This window comes from Solanum stenotomum, chromosome 3, assembly GCF_019186545.1.
Source record: "Solanum stenotomum isolate F172 chromosome 3, ASM1918654v1, whole genome shotgun sequence".
In the NCBI taxonomy this organism is placed as follows: domain Eukaryota; kingdom Viridiplantae; phylum Streptophyta; class Magnoliopsida; order Solanales; family Solanaceae; genus Solanum; species Solanum stenotomum.
In genome coordinates, this window is record NC_064284.1 from 65618959 (window position 1) to 65638835 (window position 19877).

General features: G+C 30.0%; 4 protein-coding genes across 4 annotated transcripts in view; 2 read left to right on the plus strand and 2 right to left on the minus strand.

The window, feature by feature from the left end:
• LOC125859587 (TNF receptor-associated factor homolog 1b-like) overlaps positions 1–19877 on the plus strand; it is a 170291-nt gene that overhangs the window by 63295 nt on the left and 87119 nt on the right. The window lies entirely within an intron of this gene.
• On the plus strand, positions 1142–1674 carry LOC125859605 (ethylene-responsive transcription factor ERF098-like). Its single transcript, XM_049539388.1, has one exon. The coding sequence runs from the start codon at positions 1143–1145 to the stop codon at positions 1614–1616; it is 474 nt and encodes a 157-aa protein (XP_049395345.1). The 5' UTR covers position 1142; the 3' UTR covers positions 1617–1674.
• LOC125859606 (ethylene-responsive transcription factor ERF096-like) lies at positions 6820–7197 on the minus strand. The gene has a single exon (XM_049539390.1). It carries the CDS (start codon positions 7195–7197, stop codon positions 6820–6822), a length of 378 nt encoding a protein of 125 aa, XP_049395347.1.
• On the minus strand, positions 14783–19802 carry LOC125859600 (WAT1-related protein At4g08300-like). Its single transcript, XM_049539384.1, has 7 exons — positions 19375–19802; positions 18157–18219; positions 17931–18047; positions 17056–17290; positions 15866–16024; positions 15497–15648; positions 14783–15011 (listed from the first exon to the last, which is right to left on the minus strand). The coding sequence occupies exons 1-7, from the start codon at positions 19551–19553 to the stop codon at positions 14822–14824; spliced, it is 1095 nt and encodes a 364-aa protein (XP_049395341.1). The 5' UTR covers positions 19554–19802; the 3' UTR covers positions 14783–14821.

Sequence of the window (19877 nt, forward strand, 5' to 3'; positions counted from 1 at the left end):
TCTTAAAGTAAGATCCAAGGAGATCATAAGAATCTTATCCAATTTCTTGAGTAAGGTGGCAAAATCTGTAAAATATGATTCGTTGAACTCGTTTAAACTTAAATGATTTATGATATGCTCATTTATTAGGTTAATTTTTTCAGTCTAACTCATTTCAGCTCATAAAATATTGAATTGATATGCAGTCCAAATGATTCATGAGAAATCTTGTTAAAATATTTGTTAAATATATATGTTTTTTTTTCATTTGAAATGTTATATACATAGAGTCATGATAATAAAGGAATAAAATAGTTTATTATGAAGTACCAAAATATAATAAAGAACAAATAAGGAAATTAAAACTTAATAAGAGTTGAAGAAATTTGTTATGATATATTTTTAGTTCATTTAATCCCAAGTTACTTTTGAATGGGTGAATAACTCGCTAATTTATATATTAGTTCAAATTCAGCTTAATCCGATCATTTGATACTAGCTACTATACATATTCTTGATACATTACGTATCTTATATATATATATATATGTGTGTGTGTGTGTTTGGTTAATTATATTATATTATATTACCACCTTACAATATTCTTGCAATCTCACTATTATGTTGATCAACAAAATCTATCTCCAAGAAAAATTCCAACCTAAAACACTATATAGATATAAAGTTTTAGCAGTGAAAAGTAGCTTCAACTATCTCTCTCTCTTTTTTCTTTGAATTTATATGTAAGCATAGTAGCATAGTAGATTTGGTAGAATAATTATCGAATTTTATTGACATCTTTGAAGAGACTTCCATGCAGAGAAAGTTCTTTTTTTCTAGATACCCATTAAAAACAAAACAACATAAGTTTACAATTTTAAATTATATATACTGTCAGTATAAAAAAATTATTTATCCCGAAAATATATGATTTGTAATTTTAAAAATAAGACATAATTACTTGTTACAACATGTGAATGTGACCTGATGGTGTAAAACACGTAATTAGTGACATGTAGCATGATGGCATAAAAATGTGATTAGTTACATAGAGTACTAGTAAGACAAATAACAAAGATTCATTGATTTCAACAATCTTATGAGTCACAATCTCTTGAGCTCTATATAAATAGACATTGACATGTCCAAAATTAACAATCAACATGGATAGTAGTTCTTCTTCATCTTCTTCTAAAGGAAAAAAAGTCATGCAATTAGAGAAAGAAAATGGCAAGGATAGTAATGATTTGATCAAATATCGAGGCGTTCGGAAGCGTACGTGGGGGAAATTTGCAGCGGAGATACGTGACCCAACGAGACAAGGAGCTCGCCAATGGCTCGGGACGTTTGATACGGCCGAGGACGCGGCGAGGGCCTATGACAAGGCAGCATTTAACCTAAGGGGACATCTTGCTACTTTGAATTTCCCAAATGAGTATTATTCTAAGCTTAATGATCCACATTATTATAATTATCGTACTTCATTAAATGTTAATACTCCAAGTAGAAGTTTAGAGAGGGGAATCTCATCAATTGGTCATCAAGACAAAGATATCATTGAGTTTGAGTATCTTGATGATAGTGTGCTAGAGGAACTTCTTGGAGCAGAAGACCCAAAAAAGATGATAAGAAAGTGAGGTTTATATGTTTTGTAATTTTTAAATTTTAAGTTATCATCGTGTCGAGATGAACCTTTATTACTGGAGGAAAGGAATAACGATGAATTCCTATATAGAGTATCTAGGAAAAAAACCTTCGAGTTTCCCTTCATCTTTGTTTTCTTCTTATTCATCATCGTTGTCGTTTTTAATTTCCTTTTATAAACATATTTGGTATTAAGAACTTATTTTGTATAATGTTTGCCTTAAGAGTACGAATTTAAAGGGAATAATTAACATGGTCAACAAAGAGTTGATATAAACAAACCTCTACTAGTTTGAGACTGAATAGAAATACTACTTGTTTTTTTGTTATATTTGTTATATTCAATACATAATTCAATTGAAAAAGACTCGTGTGGACTATACTCCCTAGTAGAAATTTCGATCCTTATTCATAAGGCTTAGTGATGGAGGGATTACAAACATCTTATTATATTTTTTTGATGGACGTATCTATCTTTAATTTCTTCTTTTGTTCATACCTTATGTGTTCTTCAATCCCCAAATTTTATTTTATGGAAAAAAATAATCTTGTGATATAAATGGAGTGTTTGACCTATTGGATGCAAATATTATATTGCATTTCCAATTTGAAAAATCTTTGGGGAATTGAATTTTATATTCCACTAAGAATATTTGACTTATATTAGAATATTTATCTAGAATGAAGGAATGGTCAAATATTTGACTTAGAATATTTAGGATATGGTTTTTGATATATGATAGAAGATGAATAAAACTCGATTTTCGCATAGACAAAGAACATAGCAAAATGTGAACTATATCAAGTCTTTTAATGTAAACTGTGTTGGAATCTGTTAGGTCGAGGGCACATCTGCCTCGACGTTACACATCGGCGTTGCAAGGGGAAAAAAGGCCAAAAATTAAAGAAAGGTAATAAGATGGATAAAAAGGAATTAAAAGAAACTAGAAAATAATGAGTATGATCCTGGTACATAACAAATTTAATATGCCACATTTTATGTGAGACTATATGATCATTTAATTGTGGATCAGATTAAAATGTATGTTTGTGGAAAATTACAATAAAATCTTCACTGAAAATTACAACAAAGATTAATGACTATGATATATGTTTGTGGATAATCACCAATTATGTTTTGTGTGAGATTTTTTATGAGAATTTGTTGTTGTGCAACATGGAACAAGTTTGAGGAGCTGATGTTCAGAAAAAATAGGAGTACTATTACGAGTTTGGAAGAATTCAGATATAGTTAATTTAGCTTGGACTTTGTATTTGTATTAAAAAATTCATTTAATATATGTAATAGTGAATCGTAACTAAGACGGATTATGGATTTGATGACAAATTTAGAACAAATAAACTTTAATTAATATCATTATGGACATCATCTTGGACGTTATTGCTTGTGTAGTTCTAGTCCTGCTTAAGAGTATTAAAGAAATGGATGAAAGGGGAATAAGGATATTAAGAAAAGGGATTTCCCAAGGATCTAAAATCGCAATTCCTTTTGGGGGCTAAATACCTCCGATCTCTATCGTAGGTGTCAAAGAAGAATGAGAAGAAGCCCGTAAAAGAGCAAATTGAGTCATGTCAAGGTTATCCATGTATTGTATTAGCGAGAGGCAGAACCCTTCTTTCTTGATCAGACGATTTCTCTCCTATCATGGATGATTGATCTGTTCATCTTTTTCTTTATCAGTTATGTGCGATTGAATTTATGTCATTTGTAACAGGCTACCTCAATAACAACAATAAAAATCTCATTGGGCCAATAGTGTAGTGGTAACTACTTCTTTATTTTTTATTAAAAGGTCTTAAATTTAAACTCAGAACATAAAGTTATCTTTATTGGAGAGAGGTTTATCACAATATAAAAAAAATTCGACACAAATTCAGATTAAGTCAGATTTGAATACCACCTACATCAAGAAAAATCTATGTTTTTAGTGAAATTAAAGAAGCTTAGGCTATGTATAAAAAAATAATGGTAAATATTCTAGAGGACTAGGCAAGAATAAAGTACTAATATAATTAAGGTGAATTTAAAAAAGGCGGAATGACCTGGGAGATTCCTGTATTTGGCTCCGTTTGTCAATTGGACCCTCCTACTAATCACTTTGCCAACCAAACCCTTAAACTCACCAGAACACAATATTTTAAACCCTTCTGATCATTGACCGAGCTTAAGTGACATTAATATTGGTTAGTTGAAAATATGCTTGATTACACACGCTTGAAAGCGAGTTAAAACAATATTTTACTTTTAAAAAAATCAATTTAACAAAATTAAAAAATAAGATTCATCTTCTTCAGCCCTCCTTCACCCACACCCACCCTTTCTTCTTCTCCACCAGCCCTCTCTCCTCTACCTCTCACCACAACCCTCNGCTTGATTACACACGCTTGAAAGCGAGTTAAAACAATATTTTACTTTTAAAAAAATCAATTTAACAAAATTAAAAAATAAGATTCATCTTCTTCAGCCCTCCTTCACCCACACCCACCCTTTCTTCTTCTCCACCAGCCCTCTCTCCTCTACCTCTCACCACAACCCTCAACTTTCTTCTTTCTCCAGCCCATTCTTCTTTCTCCATCCCCACATTCACTCTTCTCCGCCTCTTATTCTTCTTTTTTTTTTATACAAATCATTAGCCTCAACTTCTTCTAAAATTTTCGTTTTTTAGGTTTGAAAAATAATAGTATCATTCTTTTAATAGATAATTTCAACGAGGAGATGTGGATAATGTGAAGGATGATTGTGACTATTGAAAATTTTAAAACTCCATTAATAAACTTGAAAAAACTTGAAATAATAATAAATGGGTCTTGTGAATTTATAAAATTAATTAAAATTTTTGATTGGGGTTCATTGAGTTTGTGTTGGTGAACTTGTAGTTGAATTTACAAGTTAAATCAAGAAGAATTTGATCTAATGGGTATGAATCTAGTGCTCAATTTGTGACCAAATATGAAGAAGATGACTATTTGAAAAGTTCAAGAAATTAAATTAAAAAATTGATCTATTTGATTTTTTTTTATTTTTTTAGCACTTAATTTCGCATGTGGCACTAAAAAATGATGTGAAATTCCATGTGTAATCGCGTCCATTACACGCACACTGACCGGAGGAGAAATGGGCTTAAAATATTGTATTCTGATGAAGTCTAGTTGGCAAAGTAATGAGTATGAAGGTTCAACTAACAAACGGAGCCAAGTACAAGGATCTTTCAGGTCATTCCGCCTTTAAAAAAAGATGTTTCAATTCAATGGTAATTTGACAAAAATATGAAGAAAAAGCTTCCAAATTAAAGTGATTAGGACATTACCTTTTTATTTTTTTAACAATAATGCAGCAATTTGCTAAAAAAATTATTCGCATATAAATGATTTTTTGGACTAAAAACAAAAGAATATAAATGATTGTGTCTTCTTTTAAGATCAGGTGCATAATATATATTATAGATATATATTATTCTAATTTATGTTTAGAGGAATTTACCAATTTTGATAAATGTGCAGTAAAATTTTTGAATTAAAGTTAATGTGTATTAATAAGATGAGCAATTAATCATGATTAAATGTTAAAAAACATATATACAAATATATATCATGTATATATTGGATTAGTGTAAACATTTAGTGACGGTAAAGTTATTTTACCCTTTGCATACACTAATATATCATTAAACTATAGTTAATATACCTTCTCAACTTAATTATGACTTAATCATTGATAAATTAGTATGATTTAATGGATATACCAAAGTTTGAATTTTCAAACAATCAAAACATTAGGGGCCAAAATGTAAAACACCAAAGTTTGAATCCTAAAATTGATTAGTTACACACTGGGCCAATGAGCAGGATGAATCAACCGTTATTATTAGAAGCCCAATGGGCCAGCCAGATGATTCATTCAAGGATTAATTACAGAAATCCCACATTTTAGTTTACTTATTACCATTATTCCCTATAAGTTTTACAAATCTCCAAAATCCCTCATTTTCACACATCAGATTAGTGTATCTCGCGCATCAGATTAATGTATCAGCGCATCAAATTAGTGTCTCATGTATAAAATGTAATGTATCTTACTTAACGATTAATGTATCTCACGCATCAGATTAATGTATCAACGCTTATATTATTGTATCCGTTTGAGGGATTTCTGTAATTATAAACTTTTAAGGGATAAATTGTAATTTTGCCTTAAAAGTATGTGATTTCTGTAATTTGCCCATGATTCAATAATTGGCCAATCACCCAAAATAAAGAGAAAGGGTGATTTGCAAGAATGACCATTTTACATCATAATGAGTGGTCTTGAACTTTTAGCTACACTTAACGTAATCTTAAAAATTAAACCTATGTGGTCCATTGGGTATAAATTAATGATGACAGTTCTGGCAAATTTAAAGGAAGCTCATTCACTCAATTCCCCTGTTCATCGATTGATTACGCGAGTACGCATCCAGTCAATACATAGTCTCGTACGTATTCTAAATTAAAAGATTCCCGTGAGATGTGTGTCTTCACGTTTGAGCTTATTTCTTCTTTTATTGCCAAGCACGCGTGTAAGTCATTTTTGGTAATGAGTCATGGTGGAGAGACTCTAACTCAAAAGATCGATGTGTAGCCAAAGGTTTAATCACGAGGTATAAAAATAAAATGCTACACCTAGGAGTTAAACCTGAAGTATGAAATAACATTTTTATTTACTTAATTATATCTTGAATAATACGTAGATATCAAATGATAAGGACAGTAACACAAAGTAGAAGCATATAGCAAAGAATTAATGGTGCCAAGAAACATGTACAAAATCAACTTTATTAATTAGAAAGCTACATAAACATTGTTTTCCCATAGCAAATGAAGTTACAAATCTCATACAATTGGTATATATGAACATACACTCAATAGCTAATCATTAGCATAAATATTGGCCAAAATTTAATAGGTAATTAGCACACATTAATTAATTGCATATATATTCATAAAATGCACCACCATTGTGAAGAGTTGTCCCATCCAACTCTACTATATATAGGCTATGAAGAGGTAAGATTTTATGTCCCCCACTTCATGCAAAAAGGCGGTATTTATTGAAATAAAAACCCCATTCTAAGGTTTATTAGTATATATTAGGCGATATACTTAGCTTTATAATGATATAAAGGATGTTAACGATCTTCATTTTCTCTTATTTGCATGTTGATCGCAATTAAGAAGTTCTTCAAGCACATTATCATCAAGATATTCAAGTTCAAGAACTTGTCCGGTTCCTTGTTGATCATGAACATTACTTGAAGACGACGATGCCATTGATTGAGAATTGTTGTAAAAGTGAGAAGAGCTCCTAGGTAAGTTATACTCTTCAGGAAAATTAAGAATCGCCAAATGCCCTCTCATGTTATAAGCCGCCTTGTCATAAGCTCGAGCAGCTTCTTCAGCAGAGCCAAATGTCCCTAGCCAAACACGAACCCCTCCTTGTTTATTAGTATCGCGAATTTCCGCTGCATATTTCCCCCATGGCCTCTTTCGAACACCTCTATATTTCACTTCATCCATGTTGTTATTTGTTATGTTATTTTGTTTTACATGCAAAATATGGTACTACAAGGTGGCTAATTTATAAAGGAAAGGATTTATTTTTTGGCATAATAAAGAATGGTTGAGAATGATTTGAATGGAATATCTTGAGGGGCCAAATTTATTAGTTTAGCCAAAAAAAGAACCTTCTATAAGGACCAAAAAGTTAATTATAATGCAGTGTATCCAATTGGTCAAATGATGGCTATAAGACTCATACTTTTCGTCCACCTGTTTTTTTATTAATCTGCATGTGCCAACGGTAAAACGAATTTTTACATTTTTATCCATAGAAAACTTAAAGTGATTTGATAATAATGTTTTTTATATTATCAAATTATTTTTATTAATAGAAATTTTAAGGTTATCTAATAATAACGGTGGAGTCAAAATTATTCATTAAAAGAGTTTAAATATGAAAAATTTGAAGAAAGTTCAATATTGACAATAATTTTACTCAGGTATAAATTGTCTCATAGTTGATAGGTCAATAATGTATGAAGTAATTGTTTTTAAAAATTGTTTTAACATTTGAAAAGGTGAACAAATAAATATACCACAATAATGATAAGTTATGTTATTTCTTATATTTATTATACCCAACATATTATATATATTTATTTAATATCTATATATACATATTTAGTAAAGAAAAAACAATGAAGTGTTGTCTTGTGACACCACCTGGGACTTGGTGTATTTGTCAAAATGATGTTGTAGAAAATATTTACACCGTCAAATTATTTAACTAACTCTCTCTTAATTTTGTTCTACTATGTGTGACACATTTTTCTTTTTAAGTATTTTGAATAAAATGACACATCTTTCTATATTTAAAGCTTACTAATTAATCTTAAACTTCTCATTTCATTCTTTCACAACACAACAAGTTACAAAAAAAAATTACTATATTCAATCAAACAAAGTTCACATTAAATGAAGTGAATGGGGTAATTAAAGCTCAAACGAATTGGTTTGACATTGTTTAATTAACTAATATTTGATGCAAAATTAAGGTTAATTGTACATTGTATTATGGTGAGGTCATATGCTTATGCACTCATCTCTTACGTATAGTTTAAATTTACTTCTTTTTTTTAAATTAAAAAAAAAACATTAGCCTTTTTCCCCATACAAAAAGTAAAAATAATTTTAAGTGTTATTAGGTATATATTCATTTTTAGGTATATATAGTAAAATAATGAACTCAAATATGGAAAGGTTCATTAATTAGAAGCATTTAATTTTTTTAGTGGGATTTTTTAAAGGAACGTGCATGGAATAGGATAGATTAATTAATATAAATTGTACACTAATTAATGATCAAATATTAATTAAGATTAGATTCGTTTCTATATAAGTGGAGTAGGGTGAAATAATTAATTTATAAAACTATAATGCATTTTAATATTAATTAATAAAAGGCCTTTTCACTATACAAGGAATCCAATATGTTTTATTCTTTCTCTTTACATTGAACAATTTAGTTAAGCTTGTTCCAGTGTATTAGCATAATTTATTAATTTGCTTAACTAGTAGCTAATTAATGGACGGTGCGGAGCAAGATTATAAGTTATGATTTACGTGAATTTAATCATTTTTGTTCGGACTTGGTAAATATAATAAGAAATTAATTTATTGAATATCTATAAATATATATCTATGAATCAAATTATTATTATTATTTATTAATTTGAGATGGTTGTAAAAAATTAAAAAAACGACTAAATTATCTAAATACATTGTATAGATGACACGCACAAAAAATTTATCATTCTCACAATTTTCATTTAGAATTTAAATTATACGCATTAATAATCTATTAAGAACTGGGCTAGAAGTCGAGGTACGAATTCGACATACTCTCATTGAGAAGATTGAGGAATAAGTGCACCTTTACAATTATTGCTTAGAGCTAATGACATATGATTTGTTTCGTCATATCAAGCATTTAAGAACAATTTGACTTTTTTCCCTTTTTTTTATCCTACTAATATATGAAACTCCAAAATATAGGAACAAAGCATAGGTAAAGCCAAAATTTAATTTTTTTGTGTTTTAAATTCTAAAATAGTAAAGTAATGTGTTAGTTTGTATATATTTAGTGCTTGTCTTTATACAAATATAAATTTGAACTAAAATTATAAATTTGACCAAACGTATATGTAACTTTCTTATTTTACCCTTAAAGAAGGGTCGAAGGACGCTGATGATACGGAATGATAGAAGGTGAAAGAAGTTTATAACACTCCAATCTACTTTCAAATAATTTGAAGTAAAGATATAGACATATCTTTTGATGTTTGAAATAATTTCACTAAGTGGATGAATGCAAGTGGTCAAATGGGCAGATTAAAATGGATTGAAACAAAATAAATAAGTTCCGTATAACCCACTCAATAATTGCTTGAGCCTAAATGAACGAGTTAACACACCCAATCTTTTGTTGTTCTTTATAATTTTAATTATTAAATTAGACTTATTACAAAATCTATTTATGATGACTATATCAAACAAAATCAAACTCAAGAAGAAAAAAAAACACTTTTTTTATATGTTTTCTTTTGTGGTTTAAATTGAGAAAATTGAATAAATGAAATATTTAAATGTTTTTATTACTACTTTTAGTTTGTTTTAAAAAAGAAAAAATCCATAGTGGGCCGATTTGGGTCTCCGACCGATCCTTGAGAGGCCTTAAATCGATCCCTTAGTGGGCTGGCTAGCCCAGCGGGCCAAACCCTTAGGACAACCCCTTAAATCCGGCCCTCTAATCTTTTAGCGAGCTTAAGTCAGTTTAATATTGGAAAAAGGACATAAATGGACCATAAAACTCAAAATAATTGCATGTTTATATCAAAATCCAAAGTAATTCAAGAAATATCTATTCTCTAAAAAAATTTTATAGCTCATACCTTCATTAAGGCTGATAATTTCCCTTAACTGATACTAAATCAGTATTCATATACTATATTGGTATCATTAGGGTTTCTTGTTAAAAAATTACCCATTAGTCAATTATACTATAAGAGCATATGTATATTGTTGTGATATCATTAAAGTTACCGACCCACTTGACAACCTTGCTAAAGAAGTAAACCCAAAGGATTAGTTGGTCCAGAATCAAAGTTTTCAGCATCTCCAATGGGCTTTTGTGTGGGCTTTTTTGCTTATACATTGATCCATTCAACATTCTGTGGCTCGTTTTATACGCCCAACATAAAATTCGGAATGTGAGACTTTTTTCCATTTTCCATTTTGGGGTTCGTGGCTTATACCGGAGCTCGATTAATTTAAGATCCATTCGGAGGAAACACTTTCTATCAAGATTTTTTTCATATGTAGAGTTTGAAATTGAGACATCTAGTTAGCTACACCACATCCTTTGATGATGTTTCAATACGAGATTTACATTTACCATTTCCTACAAAATTTGTTTCGAGTTTATCCAAAAACGAAAATTAAATTATAATTCTACTATATCCAATTTTTCGAACTCTTTTCACTTGAAAATTAACTTGTAGCTATAATGTCACTTGAAGATTCCTTCCAAGTTCCAACTTAGTATACAAAACTATTTTAATCTTCTCATGGATACACAACTACCTACACAGTTTAGTTCTTGAAGCTGCTTTTAATAAGCCAATAACTACTCCAGATCTAAGGATTTGTACTGATTAAGGACAGCTGTAGTACAAATAATTATGAATATTGTTCTAAGTAATAGCTTAGTAATGGTATGGTAACAAATTTTCTTATTTTCTGTTATTATCAACTGATCATTGGAATTATGTATATACTACATGACACTTTGCATAAGGTTGAATGATTTTTTGCTTTGCTGGCCAACTTGGGTTTATTGTGGTACTAAATTGACAAAGAAGTTCTCAAAACAACCCAAAGGGAAAAAAAAAAACTGGGATGTCATAACAGTGTATGCCATATAATTATTCTTATGCAAAACCTTGATTTTGTACTACAACAACAATATAATAATGACTTATCATTATTCTAATTTTAATTATGGAACAATTAAATACAATATGGAGTACAAAACTATTTTAATATTTTCACACCGTTGGGCCCGTGCTTATACCATCTAGTTTCATTACATTCATCACCAAATGTGAATATAGGACTAAAAGAAAATTACTGTTCACATTTGATTACACAATTTGAACAAGTACCTATTTTTATTTTTTTAAAAATAGAAATGCCAACAAAATCAACTATTATTATTTAAAGAAAAAGTCGTTGCTTTTGGCTTTATACTGTTCTAATCATGTGGATTATAGATCTAGTGTTGATAAAATATTGAAAAGTTTATAAGTTCCATAGCAATTCAAAGGGTTCTACCAATATGGGTTCTGATGCACTGGTAGGAGTGCTTCACCCTTAATCAGAGGTCTCGGGTTTGCGTTCTGGATATAGAGAAAATCTTCTTGGGAGCGCCACCCACGAATGGGCCCTGCAGAGCACAATCCGAATTTAGTCGGAGCTCCAATGTGGGCTCCGGACACTAGGTGGAAAACCAAAAAAAATAAATTCAAAGGGTTCTTCCTTCCTATTATAGATTTGACTGTATAACTATTACTCTCGCTGTCTAAACTTATATGACTTACTTTTCTTTTTAGTCGGTCCCAAAAAAGAAGAACACCNTTCTGGTGCACTGGTAGGAGTGTTTCACCCTTAATCAGAAGTTTCGGGTTTGCGCCCTGGGTATAGAGAAAATCTTCTTCGGAGCGCCACCCCCGAATGGGCCCTGCAGAGCACAATCCAGATTTAGTCGGAGCTCCAATGTGGGCTCCGGACACCGGGTGGGAAACCAAAAAAAATAAATTCAAAGGGTTCTTCCTTCCTATTATACATTTGACTGTATAACTATTACTCTCGCTGTCTAAATTTATATGACTTACTTTTCTTTTTAGTCAGTCCCAAAAAAGAAGAACATCTTTTCTATATTAAGTAACAATTCAACTTTAAAATATTCATTTTATCCTTAATGAAATTATTTATAGCCATACAAATTTCTATCATTCATTTTAGATTACAAGTCTTAAAAGTCTTCCTTTCTTTTTTGAACTCTGTGCGAAGTCAAACTACCTCACGTAAATGGAACGGAGGGAGTAATAAAGTGTGTGAAATCATAGATGATTAGAATTGTAGAAAATAAAAATAATTAGTGAGTTTTTATCATTTGTTATGTATTGTTGGATAGAATTAATTAATATCTTAGTTGGTGGAAAATACATATATTTGTACCTAATTTGTTGGTCATCATAGAATATAAAACAAGTGAGGACTTTTGATGATAAGTTTAACGTGCACTTATAATTCTTTTGGTCACCAAATTAATTTGACATTACAATCAATGAATTAAATTTAGGTAAACCAAAAAAAATAATAATGGAATAACACAACTATAAACTCGGATTGTTTAATTTAATTTTTTAAGAAAAAATAATGGAATAAGACAATTACAAAGTCGAGTTGTTTAACTATTATATACGATCGTTGAACTTTAATTATTTACTATAACAACAACAAACAACAAAATATTAGTAATTTCATTATTATAATGAGTAAAATTCAATTACTATAATAACAAACCAAGACTTATGGACCACAAAACTATAATGTTACGAGTTACGATTTTGAATGAGATATATATTTTTTTAGAATGTGGTGCAATAATGAGATTACTCTTTCCTTAATCAGAAGTCTCATTATTCTTTCCTTAATCAGAAGTCTCGATTTCGAGATCAAATTGAAAAGAAAAAAAATATAACCTTGCCAACTAAAATATTCCTCATTGGAGGACACGACAGAAGTCAACAACTAAGTAGCTATATGTTCACACTTCCCTCTGCTTCACACCTTAAAAAAATTCCAAAAACTTATATATATAAGCTCATTAATTCATTCGATTTATTTCCTCTTATACTTCTAATTTGTTTTATCAAATATCCACCAAAATTTTCTTCATTTTTATCCCTTTTTTCTCATAGGATTTTGGTCCTTTGAGATCCAAAAACATAATATCCGGCCTAGTGCAATGCATAGCATATATTAAACTACCAATCGCGTTAGCATATTCTAATAGACTAACGTATCTTCCCGAGTTCATCAACCAATATGGATCCGCCACGTAATGTGCATTCATCATCCCATTATGGTTTTCCAATCATGGCCATAGGCATATTAGCCATTGGTTTCTTGCTAGTCACTTACTACATTTTTGTCATCAAATGCTGCTTGAATTGGCAAAGGATTGATCTTTCAAGGCCATTTTCATCCTCGATAAGACGATATACTGAAAACCCTTTAACTATTCACTCACCTGAAAATCGAGGACTGAACGAATCTATTATTCGTTCAATCCCCCTTTTTAGGTACAAGAAAAGTGAATGGATCAACAATGCAAGTACTACATGTGAATGTGTTGTTTGTTTGAGTGAATTTCAAGAAGATGAAAATCTCAAAGTCATTCCAAATTGTGACCATTTTTTTCACATTGATTGTATTGACATTTGGCTACAAAATAACACAAATTGTCCACTTTGCAGAAATAGCCTCTTATCACACATTACAAAAAAGTTCCCTTTAGATCAAATCATCATTCCTCAAGATCAAGATCCTCAAATAAGTAATAATTTCATAGAAGAAGATTATGTTGTGATAGAAATAATTGGAATTCAAGAAAGATTAAATTCAAGGGAATTATCAACAGGGCATTTATCAACTAGCCATTGTGCTAACAAAATTGAACCAAAAGTCACAAGAAATAAAGTCAAAAAATTGAGTCATGAATGCATTGACATAAGAAACAAGGATGAACAATTTATAATTCAACCAATTAGGAGATCTTTTTCTATGGATTCATCGTCGGATCAACGAATTTACGTACCAGTTGAGGAGATTATGCAGCAACAGAGGCAAGTGAGTCATGTTAAAAGATCATGTTTTTCATTTGGACATGGAAGAGGATCAAAAAATGTTGTTTTACCAGTTGACTTAGAGCCATAGTACGGAAATTTTATTTTTGGAGTTTGGTTGTGTTTATTGGTATAAATGTAAAAAGTATTCTTGGGATTTGTTTTAGAAATTGTGGGAAGATAGTTGTGGATATAGAGAAAGAATGAGCTAAAGGGACAACTTTACATGTAAAAAAAAATGGTCCGGTGCACAAAGCAATTGGTGTTAGCAGTGTACAGAGAAGGGTCACACCTCAAGGGATGTGATGTAGACAGTCTATCATAATGCAAGCATTAGTAACTGCTTTAACGGCTCAAACACATGACCTTTAGGTCATATAGAGACAATTGTATTGTTGCTCAAAGGCTCCCATCAAAAGGACAATTTTAAATATTTCTGCCCAATCCTTCTATTATTAAGTACGGATGGTACATTTTTTGATGTATAGAAGAGAATGATCTTTTAAGGATTTTCTTTAATGTTCTCTTATAAAAACGATTATACAATCAAATAACATGTTATTTGTAACAGACTGCAAAACCAAATTTCCTATCTAATAATTGAAAATTATTGATCCGACTAATTCAAATTAGAACCGCATGTTCTGTTCCATGAATTTTTGTCTTTATTTTTATTGTTTTGTTTTTTTAGAATCCTTGGGATTAGCATCTGATGTGAATTTCTGCATCATATCGTCTTCATGGTGTAATTCTTTTTTTGTTGTGCAGCATTTTTCTTCATCCTTTCTCTCTGATTTTGGATCTTCTTTTCCCCACAAGAGCAAGTAAAGACCAACAATGACAATTATTGCTCCTATGATGCTGAAAATAGAAAAAAAAATGGTTAATTATTTAGAACATAAAGAATTCATTGTTTTCTACTTCCTCCATATAAATTTATTTGACATAGATTCATGATAATGACATGAGTTAAGCTTAAATAAACTTGCGAGGATTTATATAACTGACCACAACTCATTTGGGACTAAAGCGTAGTTTGGTGTTATAGTTTAACTTGTCATAGAGCTTAAGAAAGAAATAAAAGACATTTGAAATTTGTCTCTTAAATATGTCATAACATTTGTCATTGTGTGAATATAAGTAAACAGTGTCAAACAAAGTGGAACAGAGGAAGTATGTCTTTAGTGCATGAAGCTTCCACAATTGAAAAAAATTAACTATACGATCAATCCCAACCAAGTTGAGATCGGCAATAGTAATCTTAATTGATCATGTCGCTTCATTTAAGCTCATTTCTGACTAATTATACAAAATAGAAAGTAGCATGTAAAAATGCGTTTTTTTACCTGCCCATATATAGCTTTTCCCCAAACACAAAGTATGCTAGAAGTGCCACTAATATAGTTGATAGTGGATTGAACATAGTCACAAAAACAGGTCCCTTTTGCTCTGTGCACCACAATTGAATATAGCCCACCAAACCAGAAATAACTATACCCTGTTATAAATCCCAAAAAAAAAAAGTTGTTAAAGGTTGTCACAATCAAATAAAATTTCACTAGAGAGTTATATTACTCAAATTCTTTAAAAATATTGTCATATTTGTATCAAATCCTCCAAAACGTGTGTTATTTTTAGAGATTCGTTACACATTCATAAGCATTTTTAATAAGTCCAAGCAACATAACTACGAGTGATAATTGGACCCTTCTTACCCCATATATTGTAGACCAAAAATCAATGTTGAAACCAATAGTCCAAGCAGCTCTTTTATGTTGTACTATGACTGTGTAGAAAGCTGATTGTGCTGCTCCAACAAAACTCACCCATGTTGTCAGTGACAATTGTGCTGGATATCTTTTTAATGTGTAAGCCTGTAAAATTTGAAGGATGCGTAGACAGATTCAGAATTTGAACTTTATGGATTCTGAATACTATGATAACCATTTCAAATGCTAGTAAATACTTCGACGATTGGCCGAGGGGACTTCTATCATATAGTCAAGTACAAATAATCCAGTTAACAAAAACTAGTACATATTTAGTAAATTACATAACACAAACATAGGATATAGAACAAACCTACTTGGTTCAGCTGAACCCGTAAGTTGTCTTCTAGCTCCAAGAATGTGAGTCTGTCACGATCCAAAACTGGACACGACAACATAGCCTAACTCTTGTCGAGCCAACCCTTTATAACCTCAACACAATCAAGAAACATAGACAAGAACTCCACTTTGGAGTTAAGCAATTTTCTAATAGTGACAAAAAAGCTTACTTACTTTATAAAAATTTGACTGAAATCACATTATTATTATATATTAACTTAAGGTCATTCTATAAGAAAACATAAACTTCAAATTGTAAATTCGTCTCTAGTAATGAATCAGTCACAACTAGACTATCATAATAGACACCTAATGGCCTCAGCCTAATCCTTGACCCCTAACAAAAATCAAGAAACATAAAATTTAACAAATAGAACAATTTATATAGTGCAAAACTAGTCTAAATATAGACAAGATTTTTGTAAAAATGACCTGCATGATGTACCATATGGCCCATGTAATGCAACTAGCAACAGTCAAAATTGNACTCCACTTTGGAGTTAAGCAATTTTCTGATTGTGACAAAAAAGCTTACTTACTTTATAAAAATTTGACTGAAATCACATTATTATTATATATTAACTTAAGGTCATTCTATAAGAAAACATAAACTTCAAATTGTAAATTCGTCTCTAGCAATGAATCTGTCACAACTAGACTATCATAATAGACACCTAATGGCCTCCGCCTAATCCTTGACCCCTAACAAAAATCAAGAAACATAAAATTGAACACATAGAACAATTTATATAGTGCAAAACTAGTCTAAATATAGACAAGATTTTTGTAAAAATGACCTGCATGATGTACCATATGGCCCATGTAATGCAACTAGCAACAGTCAAAATTGAGCCCTTGACCCAATTTTCCTTGACAACATTGTTTCCTTGATGAATATATATAATAGGATGCCATAAATTCTTCAAAATTGCTCCTTTGTACAATGTCATAATCATAACTCCAGCCAAAGAAACAAGTGTTCCTATGATTTTTGCTATTCCTCTAGGGTCTCCAACATTAACAATTTCCAACCTACAATATTAGAAAACTTTTAAAATTAGAGTTTAAGCTCTCACTACTTCACAAGAATCTTAGTTTGATTCTTGTGATATATGACTTAATTTGTTTAATGTTTATAAATAAGCTAGTATCCCATAATTAAAATGTAACTATAATAAAAACACCTTTTAGTGGCAATATACACATTAACAAAGAGTGTTAAAGCCTTTATCGGCATCAGTTAATTGCCAATGGATCCAATATCGCTAAAGGCTTTAGGAACATATACAAAGAGTGTTAATTGTCACTTAGAAAGTACATATTTAGTGGCAATTAAGCTATTGTTGTTAATTAATTGTCTCTAAAGATCATTTTTGATGTAATGTGTGTTCTTAGTCTATGTGTAGGAAATATGTTTTGTTTGAACTATATTACTGTCAAATATAAACAAAATACATATATATATATATATATATATATATAAACTTAACATAACATATGAGTAATTTTGTGATTGATTAGTTAATAATTATAATAAATTCGTAAATGTCCATAATCAAAGGATCAAATGTTTAACTAGCTATATATCACATGGATTAAAATTAAAATTATTTAATACTAGTAACTAAGGGATAAAAATGCTATTAAATCATTTGATTAATAAATTAATTACCTGAGGATTATTGCCAATACAAAGGTGAGTGCAGCAATAGTGTTGAGCATAGAAGCTATAAATGTTGGAGATGTGAAAGTGAAGCTCACAAAGTACATGTTTAATGTTAAACTCACTCTGAAATAAATTAAGGACAAAAAAAAAGTTAGTATTATTTTGCCTCAAATAATGAAATAGTTATATATTTCAAAAGGATAATTAGTGATGTCTAACTGAGTTTAATTACCCCATAAGAGAAAGCACAAAGAACTCCAATAGCAAAGCCATAGTTAACTTTGGTCTCTTTTTTCTGCATAAAGAAACAAAAACATTTAAAAGAGAATTTAAAAAATTATTAAGGAAAAAAACTTTTAAATAATTGATGTGTGCACTTTTAATTCCTCTGAGTTGTCATTTCCACAAATTTAATGAATTTTTCAAGTGCTAAATCATTCAACGGTCGATTTAAGGATAATCTAGTTCAAAAATAGTTTAAATATCACATACTCTCTCTGTCCCTAATTACTTGTCTAGTTTGTTTTTTTTATTTGTCCTTTAATTTTTTACTTGTCTATTTTGACAAATCAAGAAAGAACAATTTTTTTTTCTACATATTATACCTTGAAAAAGGTAGAACTTCTTGAAAATCTTAAATTTTTAATTCATCCACTTCATAATTAATAGGGGTAAAATAGTAAACTCACTATGTCAATCATTATTTTCTTAATATGTATGTCAATTTAAAAGTGGACAAGTAATTGGGAATAGAGCGAATATTTGCTATATTACAGGATCAGAAATATATATTCCAAGTAATTGAAGGTTAAATGTACTTAGCCAACTATTTCAAGGACAAAGAAAAAGAACTTATCAATAACTGAAGGATCAAAATTGCAATTATCCCTTTCATCCCATATATTTTAGTTTGACAACAATGAAGTTTAAGAATGTAAAGAATATTTTTAAAATCGTATTTGATCATAAGGTAAATATGTTTTTTTGACATAACAAAGCTCATCAGTAATGTAAAAAGTTCTAAAAGAATATTAAGACATAAATTAGGTATACCTTTTCATTTTTATCCTTATTAATTATTATCAAATTTATGATTAAAATAACTAAACATTAATTAATAACTAATTCCAATACTAACTAATGAAGGGTAAAATTGGAAGAACATTCTAAAAGTAGACTTGAAAATTGAACAATTAAGTTAATTTGAAAAATGAAAAATATTTCAAAAATTCAATTAATTTGAAATGGAGGGAGTAACATTTATAGCTAACATCTTTAATTTATTGGCAAACAATACGTAGCGTAACTTAAAATCTAATTGACAGTCAGGTAAAAATGGTGAGTAACTCAAATAACAATTCTCTAATGATCTAAAAATGTCTTCTCATTATCAGCATATATAAAATTAGAATCCTAAACTTATATCGACTGTTAATTATATGATATGTACCTCTCGAGAAAATACGCGAACGGTAACATAACTAGACCTCCCACAATGTTTCGACAAGTTACGTAGACATGAGGGTTCATCCCATGGCTGAATGAAGCTTCAGTAATGAAATAAAGAAAAGTGTAGCAAATTTGTACTAAAATCATAAGAAGATGAGGTTTGAACTTCTCCAAAGCCATAAATCTTTGCAAAAATGGCCCTTTCTTTTATAAAATGACCACAATTTACTACTAGCTAATATAGACAATTAATGTGGAATTAAGAATGGGGTTCGATTCCTTCAAATTTTTAAGAGATAGGATCTTGTTCTTGATCAAACATATTCTTGTGGTGAAAATAATTTTATACTTTTCCCACACAAAGATAGAATATGTTTCTTGTTTGTTATAAAGAAGAAAAAAATAAACTTAAGAGTGAAGATTTAAAGAATGGACACAACTATTCTTGAATATTAATTTATGACAAATGGAATATACACACATTTTGACCTTCTTTCTTATTGG